This window comes from Chiloscyllium punctatum, chromosome 17 (genome assembly GCF_047496795.1).
Source record: "Chiloscyllium punctatum isolate Juve2018m chromosome 17, sChiPun1.3, whole genome shotgun sequence".
NCBI lineage: Eukaryota > Metazoa > Chordata > Chondrichthyes > Orectolobiformes > Hemiscylliidae > Chiloscyllium > Chiloscyllium punctatum.
Genome location: NC_092755.1, coordinates 96541860 through 96555477, shown reverse-complemented (window position 1 = coordinate 96555477; position 13618 = coordinate 96541860). Strand labels below are relative to the sequence as shown.

The following is a 13618-nucleotide window of genomic DNA, read 5'->3' as shown; positions in this document are numbered from 1 at the left end:
GCCTTTGACTGAAATGCACTAACAAAGCATGAACCAGAGACTGAATGTAACATCTTTGTGGCTGATTCACTCACTAGATAAACCTATTTAGCTAATATGAGAATCTAATCATCTAATTTATCTTTGAAGTTTTCTAATTTTACCAAGTTTTGTCTCCTGCACTTGGGTAAAAAAAATGCTGTCTGTCTACAAGTGGCAGCAGATTTTGCAAAGCAAAAATACAGTTTCAAGCACGCAAGACTATGGAATATTGGCCCTCATCTCAAAAGGGTTGGAATACAAAAGGACGGGAATCCAGAACTAGAGGGCATAGGTTTAGGGTGAGAGGGAAAAGATATAAAAGAGACCTAAGGGGCAACTTTTTCATGCAGAGAGTGGTACATGTATGGAATGAGCTGCCAGAGGAAGTGGTGGAGGCTGGTACAATTGCAGCATTTAAGAGGCATTTGGAAGGGTAAATGAATAGGAAGGGTCTGGAGGGATATGGGCCGGGCTGGCAGGTGGGACTAGATTGGGTTGGGATATCTAGTCAGCATGGATGGGTTGGACCAAAAGGTTTGTTTCCGTGCTGTACATCTCTATGACTATGACTCTATGATGGAAATTATGAAGGGATCTCTGATGCTATCTAGCTCTGGATAGATCCCATCTGAAATACTGCATCTATTTCTGGGCAATGCACCTTAGAAAAGAACTGGAGAAGGTGTAGTGTAACTACAATGAAAGATACTTGGGCAACGGCTGAAATTATGAGGATGACTTGCATACACGTCCCTTGAATATTGAAGATTAAGGGGTGATCCAGTTGAAGACGATTTGATAAGATAGAGCACAGAAACTATTTCCACTGGTGAAGGACAGCCTAAAGGACAAGGGACATCATTTCAAATTTAGAGACAGAGTGTTCAGAGGTGTTAGGAAAGCAGTTTTCCACACAAAGGGAATGGGAATTCTTGAACCCCAATCAAACCCTACTCCAATCAAACACACAGACATATGCACCAACTCTCCAAAATGTTGTTAAGACTAGATCAATTGACAGTTTAAAAAATTAGTGATACATTTTTATTAGGCAAGGGTATTGATAAGTATATAAGTTAGTTCATTTTCAGACTTTGTTCTCAAGTGGTTCTGCATAGGATTCCTCAATTGTTTTCTAAATAGTTACATTGTGTAACTTCTCCTTACACTGAATACCTGGAATTTGTTACTGAATATTCCTTGACCATTATCAAGAAGCTTGGAGGTAGAGACAACTAATAGCTGGAGCAGATCTTTGGCAGTAGTTTGGACAGTTGAGTTTAATAATAGATGCCAGCAGATCCAAAGCCTCTCCACATGCTCACATTCTTGCAGAAAGGATTTTTGGGCATGTGCAAGATACAAATACAATTTTATTCATAGTGAAATAAAGACCACAAAATTGCAAAGATATGTAGGGTAAAGGCTAAGATGTTCTAAACTATCCGATTACAGATAAGAACACAAAGTAAACACATTTCAAAATTATTCTTTCAGAAGGCTTCGTATTAATTTTAAGAGTGACATGGTGGCCTGGAGTTTCTGTTCTGTTACATTTGGTACTTCAATGCGATTTTCCCAATAAAAATACTTTCAAAATTCCATCTCCTTGGCTAAACTTTTGATCACCTCAGTTTACTCTTTACACTATAGTTCAGCACTTCTTCATTCCTATGTACCTTTCTCTCCTTCTATTTCTCCAACCATTGTAAGGTTGTTATAGAAGTTCAAATTGTACATATTGTCACAATGCAATCTCGCACAAGTTTCAGATCTGTTTTTACATTCCTCTTTCCCCATTCCCAACAAAGGGCCATTTCCTCTGGCCCATGCCACACAGTTTCACTACACTATGCTGTGATTTATAAATGATAAACGTAAACTGTCTCGCAGTTCCTGCTGAGGCCATGGTTGTTTCAGAGTCTGGGGTGGGGTGACAGGCAGTAGTTCAGGGTTAGAGCATCTACCTATAATGTGGGAGAGATGCCCATATGAATAAGGTGGTTAAGCAGGAAAGTAACATCTGTACATTCTTGCAAGCATGGTGTTGCACTGAAACACAAATTCAAGGCCAAAATGATTTTTATCCACCCATGCATCTGTCACCTTCTCCAATCCTACATCAGTGTGTGCCTGCTGTTTTTCTGGTATGGACTCCTTTAGTGGCCCTTTTCTTTCACTCCATTTCAGTTGAATGATCTGCTTTTGTGCTGGTCTTAGAGAAAAAAAAGAAATCCTCCTTTACAACCTTATTCTCACTTTCAAAAGCCACCACAATGTCTAATTGTACAAAACAGGCCTACAGTCAGTTCTGCTATAACTTGGCAGTTCCATTCTCATGCACTCCTGTGTTATAAGAATAGCACCACCATTTAAACTAATGGGGCCGGAATCGCGTTATAATCAATACATGCTTTAAAATGTCACTCTTTCGAAACAGTGTCCCCAATTAGTCAATCATGTTCTAGTGAATTTGTGTAAGTGAAACGTGCGTCATAGCAGAACAATCGGCATAGTCAGATCCCTGACTCGTTAACAGTTGAGCAGTTTACTATTGTTGAAGGTGCAATATTGTTGCTATTTATTTTACCGATCACAAGCATGTGCATGTCCCTGCACATCTCTCTACCAATCCCAACAGGGGTTGGCTTCAACTTTTACAAAGTATCACAGGCTTTCAAGTGCATAACGGTGTTTGATTACAATGTCCTATCAACCCTCTCCAATCTATATCCTTCTCATTTCTCTGCTCTCCCCCAGTAAACATATCATTAATCATAGAATGTTCCATAGTGCAGAAAGAGTCCATTCAGCCCAAGTCTGCACTGACCCTCTCAGACCCAGACCCTACCCTATTGCCATAACCACATATTTAGCATAGCTAATCCACACAGGCTGCACATCGCAGAACATGACGGAAAATTTAGCATGGCCAACCTACCGGACTTGACAGAAACCAAAGGGCAGGATGTGCAAACCCCACACAGTGAAGGCCTGAATCAAACCCAGATTCCTGGTACTGTGAAGCAACACTGCTAAGCACTCAGCATGACTTCACCAAGATGGCAGCACAGTAGGATGCTCTAGCTGGGGCTCCTCTGTTCCTCTTTTATCTCCTTTCTTTTCAACTTTCTAATTGATGGAGGCAAGTCCTGGAGGCAAGGCCAGGTGCGGGGAGGCAGGGCCTGGACTGGAGGGGAAGCCTGAAGTTTTGAAGCCCAGCATGGTCTGGAAACTTAGTTTGGCCTGGTCTGGAGGCTAGGTGCTGGCATGGACTTGGGTAAAAAGGACTGTTTCGAGTACTTTTTCCCCCCTTTTATTCTTATGCTGAAGTTTTATTCATTATTCTTTGAATTTTGTACCAAATACTTACGTATCTGTACCTAGGTATCTTGTACCTCAGACAGTGCCATAAGCAACGATTCATTCGAGTGCAATAAAGCTAATTCTAATAAAGCTAATTCTAATTCACTGTACTACTATGCAAGACATAAACTGTGCAATTCACAAAAGAACCAAAGTCCAGAAGTTTGTTCACACAGTATGAGCAGTGTTATCTTTTCTCAAAGAGAAACTGCCCCACAGCCCTTCCTCTATTTATTGTCAGTAAATCTGTATGTGACAATTCAAATTGCAAAGACAAGGTGCATATACTAGAAAGAAAACAAAACAAAGATGCTGTGTCTTTAGATTCATTTCATATGTTCTATGTAATAGCATTTCACATCTCACACTGCCATTTCCCATTCCTGGCATCAATTTTATGCTTTCATCAGCACGGTTTAGTAACTTGTTGGTACATGATAAATGGGAAAGAAAAAGGACCAGAGTCATGCACTTTTGACTCCCTTCTTCTCCAACCTGCCCACGGTTCGACGTCCTTCCTTCAAGGTTTCAATCAGAAACTGGACTAGGCAAACCATGGATATTACTCTGTGCTGAACCAGCATGTCAAATGATGAGCAACAGTGGCAAGGAGCTGAGTAAAAACATACCAGCTTCACCTCACAGGTCATGCTCAGAACAAACGAGTATCTCCAATTCCAGACTGAACTCTTGCAGAACATTATCAAAAAGCTGATCAAACAGAAGTGTGAAACAGAACCCGGTACATTTCAGTGCTCATATGTAACTTGCTTGCAAAAGAAGACTAAGTTAGAGTTCTGTAAACTGTCAGAAGGAACATTTCCAATTCAGCAAAGTAACATTTCAAGAACAGTATATCATCATTGGTTACAATTCCTTGGCTGAGTACAATTTCATGTACACTTGAATAATTAATATGCAAATGGAAAACAGGAATTCATTTTTATTGAAAAAAAAATCATTCTGTATCTGAACTAAGGAACTTCAAATTTGTATTATTTATTTACGTGTGGGCAGAAGTCAACTTCATGCTCCAAAATGAACCCTATCAGCGGTTCAGAAATTTGAGCAAAGTGACTCAGGGAACTGTCTATATTCTTCTGACTCACTGTTAAGCCACTCAGGAAGTTACTGAGATAGAGAACACTTCTGCGGCTGTGTGTTAATGATGAGCTTGCACGCATCAAAAGTATATTTAGAATTTAGCAGCTAGTTTCATGGCAAGTTATGGAAGTCAACAGTGAAGGGCCTGGTTCTGTCAGAATTACTAATCCAATCACCACTGATAAGATTTTTAAGGTGGCAGTTGAAACGTAAAGGGGGGATATAAATTTTATTCCACAGAGACAGAGCAATTCAGCAGTTAAACGAATTGTGTTTCAGAATATATAAATAATACAACTAGAATATTCATTATGAGCAACTGAATATGCAAGTTCTCTCACCTGAGAATAAGGTCCATAAAGTTCAAAGAGCCAGGATTAAAAAAAAAGAGGACAAACCATCTAAACCTTCTAAAACATGCTCCAAAGTTACAGTTCCAAAGTCAACTTTATTCTCCATTGACAGCCTCAGTACATATACAAAGTAAGTGTAGGTTTAAATGTATATAAAGTAAAACTGCATATCTACAAAATGAGATGCAGCGATCAATTTCCTTTTGTGGAACTTTATACTTATAGTCAGCTGAGATGTATATCAATTTCATTGACCAGCGTATGATTGTAAGAATCAAAATTGACAAAATAAAACCAAATGTTCATTAATTTGGTGAAAAGAAAATTCCTCTCCCATCTCTTGCTCGCTGGTTGATCGCAGATAAATTGCAAATAGACTGTAAGATGTTATATGGAAAGAAATCTAGAATGTGAACTGTCATCTTCCAAAATGTATCAATTTTTTTAATCAAACATGCCAGTCAAAGTATAAACCACACTCTATTCAATGGGTCTTCACTGCAAGAACCAAGCATCAAACATCAGGTTTTCAATCCAAGGGGATCCAGATACCGTATCTGTACAGTACAGCAACTTTACACCCTGGCACACAGGCATCATGTTCGTAGGATCCAATTTCCTCCAATCACAATAATTACATTGGACTTGATGAGATAGGAAAAGGGATCAATTTATTTGCAAGGGGATTATCTGGCCCTGATTCGGCAGCATGACTCCTTTGAAGTTATCTGAAAACAAACCACAAAATTCCTCAGGATAATCCTACACTTTGTGCAGATCTCTCTTTTTTTTACATTTTGTATGCTATTTTATTATTAAAACATCTTCTTGGTATTGAAGTGAAATGTTGATCTTAATTCATCACTCAACCAGTTGGTTACCAGTACCTGCAGGCATCAGAGCACATCTACTTCATGTTAAAGACATCCAAATCCATCACTCCAAATAGGAGGTGATTCAGTAAAGTATCAACTCTCTTAACTTGCTTCATGATAACATCCACAGGAATGACATCAGTTTGAACTACATCATCACATTAAAAGTAAGGCATGATTCAAAATCAAGTCAACAATGCATTTCTGACATTTTGATGAGTAGATGGGTTATTTATTCAAAACTCCACCTTAAAAACTCAAATTACTAAATGATAGCCTTGCATTTTAACCCAGTTCAATATTAGTTTGATATTGTCATCACATTCACCTGTGACCATAACACCGCACTATTATAAATTTAGCAATGAAATCTAGTTGAAAGCTGTTTGACACCTATTAAGGGACTTTAAGGTTGTCCACAACAATCTGGCTAATCTTTCCCTTTATTCATATGCCATTCATGCAAACATATAGAGCAGGATATAGCACTCCAACGAACATGACAGTCCTTTTAACAAGGTGTCTACATTGTTCTAAGTAGTGGGAAGCGACAAATAATCCAGCTCACCAACTATAATGAGCCAGAAAACAAGCTTCAGAAAAAGGGAAGAAATGACACACAAATAGTTAATATGAACATATGGATTTTGAAACCACCTCCTGCTTCTCATACATTAAGCACTAAGATAACAGCTGAAGCTGACTAAAACATTTTCCCTGCTTTAGACTTCAGATTTGGGTATGGTAAGCATAATCCCCTGCTTTGAGGAACACCAGCCGGTAGTACACAGACAGCACACACTCTCAGAAATTTTCTTGACTACCACCATTCACTTACCCAGATACTCTGGATTGTCCTGCACAGCCCTGGGCAGTAATAGTACTCCATCTCCAGTGATGTGAATAACTCTGTGTGTTTAAAAAAATATAATTCAAATGAGCTCACGCTGCCATCACCCCGTTCACAGTCTGTTTGTGACTTCCTTGTTTAAGTGAGTACGGGGGCAGGCTGAGCAAAGTTTCCCAGACATCATTTATTGAACACAACAGCAAGACAAACACACACATCACACGAGTAGCAGCTTACTTGCAGTGGCTGTTTAGTCCCACTCCTACCACCTCCCTTCCTTCAGCAGAGTCGGAACTATATTACAGCTGAATGGGAGATCACGTGATGTATCAGTCAGGAAATGACTGCTACTGTCATTTGACCATGTCTTCAAAGTATAACAATATTTCTAATTAGTTCTTCCTGAAATGTACATAGTTCTTTCGGATGTGTCTAACAAGACTCAAATGAGTCTACAAAAGCACTGGGACACATGGAATAGATTCTGGAGGTTAGCAGGTGTGAAATGGGACATTCCTCCATCCTCATCAGCAGGGTGACATGTACTATGTATAGCATTTTTAATATAAAATAGAAGCAGGATGTATTTGTGAACACTGATAGGAGTGAGAGAGAACAAGAATTGAGCATTCTGCTGCCTACAGTCCAGTTGCTATGCAGAATAGATCAAAAATTGGAATAGTGCTAGGCGACAGAGGGTGGGGGTAGAAGGCTGTGTAACTGGAGATTGGTGGACAGGGGCATACCGCAGGAATCAGGGCTGAGTCCCTTATTGTTCATGGTATACATAAAAATGATAAACAAGAAAATGTGGGGGTGTTAAGTATGTTTGCAGAGATTGGCTGGGTGGTCGACAGTGAGGAAGATGTTTTAAGCTACAAGAGGGCACAGACAGATTGATCAAATGGCTGATGAATTTTATACTGATAACTGTGAGGTGATGCATCTTGGAAGAAGTAATAAGATGAATGGCAGGACACTTGGAAGCTCAGAGTAACAGAGGGATCTTGGGGGTGTTGTCCAAGATCCCTGAAGGTGGCAGGACAGGGTAATGGGGTGGTTAAGAAGGCATATGGGACCCTTGCCTTTGTCAGTCATAGCATAAATTATAAGAGCAGGGTTGTTATGTTGGAGCTGTACAGGATTTTGGTTAGGACACAGCTGGAGTACTGAGTACAGTTCTGGTTAGCACACTACAGGAGGATGTGACTATATTGGAGGGAAAGCGGTGGAGATTCACCAGGATGTTGCCTGGAATGGAGCATTTCAACGATAAGTGAAGCTGGATGAGCTCGGATTGTTTTCTTTGGAGCAGGGGAAGTTGAGAAAGTGTGTAAGATTGAGGGCATGGACAGGGTGAATAGAAAACAGCTGTCCCTTAGTCAAAGGGTCAACATAAGGGGGCATAACTTTAAGGTGGAAGGCAGGAGGTTTAGGGATATTTGAGGAAAATGTTTTTCATCCAGGGGGGTAGTGGTGGAGAATTGAAATGCACTGTCTGGGAGGGTAGTTAAGGTAAGAAACCTCAACCTATAAAAAGTACTTTGACAAGAACTTGAAACGTCATAACATTCAAGGCTATGGGCCAAATGCTGGACAGTGGGACGAGTGTAATTTTAGAGTAGTTTTTGTCAGTGTCGACCCGATGAGCTGCAAGGCCTCTTCTATATTGTATGATTCCACGAAGATAAGGAAAAATTAAGATAAAGGACTCCTCCTCAGAGTGCTGTGGAATGTTTGTTAAAATTCTACTAATTGGTCTGATTAATCTACTTTAACAGAGTGTAAAACAAAGGTGATAATTCACTTTAAAGGTTCTCTACCTTTGTAATGTTAGCATGCCACAGCCACTCCAATGAAATGATAGTCAACCTTGCTATGGGAGGAGCTGGTCATATTATTGCTAGTGGAGATCTATCTGAGCATCTGATCTCAGGCAAACTCTCAGTGGTGATAAGGCACACAATCCTCAATTATTAAGGGAAGGAAATGTTTCAAAACAACAAACCGTTTCAACTGTTTCAAAACTCCAGCCATCTTGAGAAGTAATTTTTTTCACGTATTGATATATTTCTTTCAATATTCACATCTAATCAGCTAGGAGAGAGGATACTAAAATTGAAAACTGGACATTTTATTTTGTTTCAAATATTAGCGGATCTCCCATTGAGTTGCACATGTGCAGGAAGACAACATAATATTGGGTAATAACCAGGGCTGCATTGTTCCAATAACTAAATACAAGCACAATATTTTTGTACTAAAAGCTTGACAATTGCATTGGACATTGGTGGACCTGGGTATACAGTCATGCATAGTAACACTAGCTTGCAGATGAACATCGGGATCAGGGAGAGTGGGAAAGACAAATGACTGGCAACTGTGATTAAATTAGTGTGAGAAGAAAACGTTTCATGAGTTAAGCATGGCATGATCTTTCACATGCGTGATACTTCATATTGTTTTGTAGAAATTATAACCGACATATATTAACTTGTATGAGGGATTTACTCAATTTAAAACTTACATTATTAAAGTGCTAACAAAAGTTCTGTTAGCTTATTTCCCAGTTAGCTGGAGTGATAAACATACAGAGAACTTTTGTAAAATTCATTACTGGGACGTGGGTGTAACTGGCTGGCCAGTAACACATTTCACTAGTTGCTCTTGATGCCCTTAATGCCAAATCGGTTTAGTTCCATCATTTTTCCATGTATTAATTAGGAAAGCATTTAATGTGTAGGTGAGACAAAACTGGTAAGTGGAATATCTTCAATCATGTATGCTATTAAAAATAAAGGCGCTGGTCAATTAAGATGGGTTTGTATTTAATAAATAAGATGAAAGTCTATGAAGTATTGACAGAAAATTCCACAAGTAACCATACTGGTCACAAACACAGATTTTTTAATAAGTGCATATTTTAATTGCACTTTTGAAGACAGAAATTGCTGCAAGTCCAAATAGAGGAACTTACAGCAGGTTACAGATCTCTTGAAAGTCTGTCTGTTGAAGAAAATTAACATTAGTGAGTGATCAAAGACCTGTGGTTTTAAAACTGCATTGTTATTTTTAGTAGGCAAAAATGAGGACGGATGAAGGTCACTTGCCCAAAACATTGATTCTCCTGTTTCTCAGATGCTGCCTGACCAGCTGTGCTTTTCCAGCACTACACTCTCGACTTGTTATTTTTAGTGCTGAACCATCCAGTCTATAAAGAAATAACAAGTTTTTTTGGATAATAAGGCACCAGGGTACTGGTAAACACTAAAAAAAATTTCAAAATAACTTCTGGAAGCTTATCATAAAGAATGCTACCAGCAGCACAAACGAAGAATAACCCAGTGTCTGAAGTAAGAACAACATTTTCAAAATTCAACAAACAAAATTTACTTGATATTGCTGTGGTTTTGGGTATGTTTGCCGAGCTGGGAAGTTGACATCCTCAGTGCTTTGGAGCCTCCTGTGAAGCGCTGCTGCACTGTGCCTTCTGGAATTTATTTGGTTCTGTTCCTGCTGCCTCCGGTTACCAGTTCTGGGAGTTTGTTGCTGTGGCCAGTATATTGGGTCGAGGTCTATGTGCTTGTTGATGGAGTCCGGGGATGAGTGCCATGCTTCTAGAAATTCTCTGGCTGTCCTCTGTTTAGCCTGTCCTAAGATCTTTGTGTTGTCCCAGTCAAATTTGTGGTCCTTGCCATCTGTGTGTATGGCTACGAGGGACAGCTGGTCATGGCGTTTCGTGTCTAGTTGGTGGTCTTGAATGCAGATTGCTAGTTTTCTGCCTGTTTGTCCTATATAGTGTTCTGTACAGTCTTTGCATAAAATCTTGTAAATTACGTTTGTCTTACACATGATGGGTTTCAGGTCTTTTGTCCTGGTAAGTTGTTGTCTGAGCATGCCTCTCGGTTTGTGGACTGTCAAGGATCCCAGTGGTTGGCGAAGGCTAGTTGTTAGTTCCGAGATGTTTTTATATAAAGTAGAGTGGCCTAATGTATTTCTACTTGATATTTTGTGACATTGGTGAAATCAGAGATTTACCAATTTATAACAGCAGCAACAGCAGCTCTATTTATTCATTGTTCCACTGTTAATATATACTGGTATTTAAGCTAGCCTGTTAATTTACATGAGAGCTTTAATTGTTCTGAATAAATATAGCCTGAACTGCAGTACTGGTTATAACAGAACATTGGCAAGTGACAATAGTTTTTGACAGGTATGATAATGAATCTGATACTAAATGGTATAAAAGTTCATTAGGAATTAAAACCAATTTCCATCTTGAAGTCATTCTAAGAACTAATGGTTGGAAATGGTTTTGGAGAGTGAGTGGTGGTATCAGTGGAATAGGGCTTCAGAGTTTCTGAGGTGGTTAATCTTGCAACATCTCAGAGATGTACCAAAAAGTCTCAGCAGTAAACATGCAACAACATCATTCACCTTTGAGGAACGCTGATAAGTATAACACAAGTAGAATTTGGACATAATGATAGTCGATATGCAAGGTGAAAGTTACACGACAGGCAGTATGTGCTTTGTAAATATGCTTTGCGTCTATATATATCTAGAAATTTGATGTGCTTCTGTAGTATCTTAAAAAAACATGTGATATCATACTATATATAATGCAAATATGGAAGCCCTGGCTAGATCCAGATTACGGGTTAAGAGCACCCAACAATGGTTTTATATCTGCAATGCAAAAGCAACACTGGAAATCAGAAATAAAAATGAAAATGCTGGAAATATTCAGGTAGGCAACATCCATGGAGAGGGACATGTTAACATTTCAGCTATGATTATTGCAATTTGAAATACTGGGCTGCATTTGACCAGAAATCAGCCAAGTGTCAGTGATGAAGAACTTGGAAGGTTTCTCTCCATAAGCCCCAGTAAGATTTCACCTCCTATTCCATGCAACTCATTAGCTATGAACCATGTCTTTATGTGCTCTAGTAGAGCAGCAATGGCAGGAGTTTCTGGGTGTAATTGAGGGCGCACTACAGAGGTTCATCCCAAAGAAAAGAAAGATTATCCGGGGGAGGGGAAGTGATTAGACAGCCATGGCTGACAAAGGAAGTCAGGAAATGTATCAAAGAAAAAGAGAGAGCCTATAAAGTGGGAAATCAGAAGATTGGGAAGACTACAAAAACAAGTAGAGGATAACAAAGAGACAAATAAGGAAGGAGAGGATCAAATATGAAGGTAGGCTAACCAGCAACATTAGAAATGATAGTAAAAGTTTTTTTCAATACATAAGAAACAAATGAGAGGCAAAAGTAGAAATTCGCTGCTCCAAATTCATGCTGGAAGTCTAGTGCTGGGAAATAAGGAAATAGCTGAAGAATTTAATAAGTACTTTGCGTCAGTCTTCACAGTGGAAGACATGAGTAATATCCTAACAATTAAGGAGAGTCAGGGGGCAGAGTTGAGTATTACAAAAGAGTAGCCATTACAAAAGAGAAAGTGCTAGAAAAGCTAAAGGGTCTAAAAATTGATAAATCTCCTGGCCCCGATGGGCTATATTCTAGAGTTCTGAGGGAGGTGGCTGAGGAAATAGTGGAGGCGTTGGTTGTGATCTTTCAAAAGTCACTGAAGTCAGGGAAAGTCACAGATGATTGGAAAATCGCTGTTGTAATCCCTTTGTTGAAGAACTGATCAAGACAAAAGTTGGAAAATTATAGGCCAATTAGCCAACCTCGGTTGTAGGTAAAATTCTAGAATCCATTGTTAAGGATGAGATATTTAAGTTCTTGGAAGTGCAGGGTTGGATAAGAACAAGTCAGGATGGATTTAGTAAGAGGAGGTCATGCCTGACAAATCTGTTTGAATTCTTTGAAGTGGTAACAAGTAGGTTAGACCAGGGAAACCCAGTGGATGTTATCTATCTAGACATCCAAAAGACCTTTGATAAGGTTCCTCACGGGAGGCTGCTGAGTCCATGGTGTTTAAGGTGAGCTACTGGCATGGATTGAGGATTGACTGACAGAAGGCAGAGAGTGGGGATAGAAAGTTCTTTCTCGGAATGGCAGCTAGTGACAAATGGTGTCCCGCAGGGTTCAGAGTTGGGGCTGCAGCTGTTCACTTTATATATTAATGATCTGGATGAAGGGACTGGGGGCATTCTGGCGAATTTGGCCGATGATATGAAGTTCAGGGGACAGGCAGGTAGTACTGAGGAGGTGGGGAGGCTGCAAAAAGATTGAAACAGTTTAGGAGAGTGGTCCAGGAAATGGCTGATGAAATTCAACATGAGAAAATGCGAGGTCTTGCACTTTGGAAAAAAGAATACAGGTATGGACTATTTTCTAAATGGTGAGAAAATTCATAAAGCCAAAGTACAAAGGGATCTAGGAGTGCTAGTCCAGGAATCTTTAAGAGAGTTAACTTGCAGGTTGAGTCCGTGATTAAGAAAGTAAATGTAATGTTGTCATTTATCTCAAGAGGGTTGGAAGATAAAAGCAGCAATGTGCTTCTGAGACTTTATAAAGCTCTAGTTAGGCCCCATTTAGAATACTGTGTCCAATTTTGGACCCCATGCCTCTGGAAGGACAAACTGGCACTGGAGCTTGTCCAGCAGAGATTCACACGGATGATCCCTGGAATGGTAGGCCGAACATATATTGAACGGCTGAGGATCCTGGGATTGTATTCATTAGAGTTTAGAAGTTTGAGGGGAGATCTAATAGAAACTTACAAGGTAATGCCTGGCTTAGAAAGGGAGGATGCTGGGAATTTGTTTCTGTTAGTTTCCATTTGGTGGGGAGACTAGGACCCGTGGGCACAGCCTTAGAATTAGAGGGGGTCAATTTAGAACGGAAATAAGGAAACATTTCTTCAGCCAGAGAGTGGTGGGCCAGTGGAATTCATTGCCACAGAGCAGGACATTAAATGTCTTCAAGGCAGAGATTGATAAATTCTTGATCTCGCAAGGAATTAACAGCTACGGGGAGAGTGTAGGTAAGTGGAGTTGAAATGCCCATCAGCCATGATTAAATGGTGGAGTGGACTTGATGGGCCAAATAGCCTTACTTCCACTCCTATGTCTT

General features: G+C 39.7%; 1 protein-coding gene across 7 annotated transcripts in view; it reads right to left on the bottom strand.

Moving 5' to 3' along the window:
* The window catches only part of LOC140488164 (uncharacterized), a 231625-nt gene that overhangs the window by 86979 nt on the left and 131028 nt on the right, over positions 1-13618 (bottom strand). Inside the window, exons 6-7 of one of the 7 annotated variants that reach the window (XM_072588013.1) lie at positions 6558-6628; positions 4960-5572 (exon numbers count right to left, since the gene is read on the bottom strand). The exons of 5 other annotated variants lie outside the window; for them this stretch is intronic. In XM_072588013.1, coding sequence (XP_072444114.1) covers positions 5569-5572; positions 6558-6628 — 75 coding nt within the window. In that variant the 3' untranslated portion in view covers positions 4960-5568. Of the gene's footprint in view, positions 1-4959; positions 5573-6557; positions 6629-13618 lie in introns of those variants that run through there. One more of the 7 variants, XM_072588012.1, reaches the window with a different exon arrangement.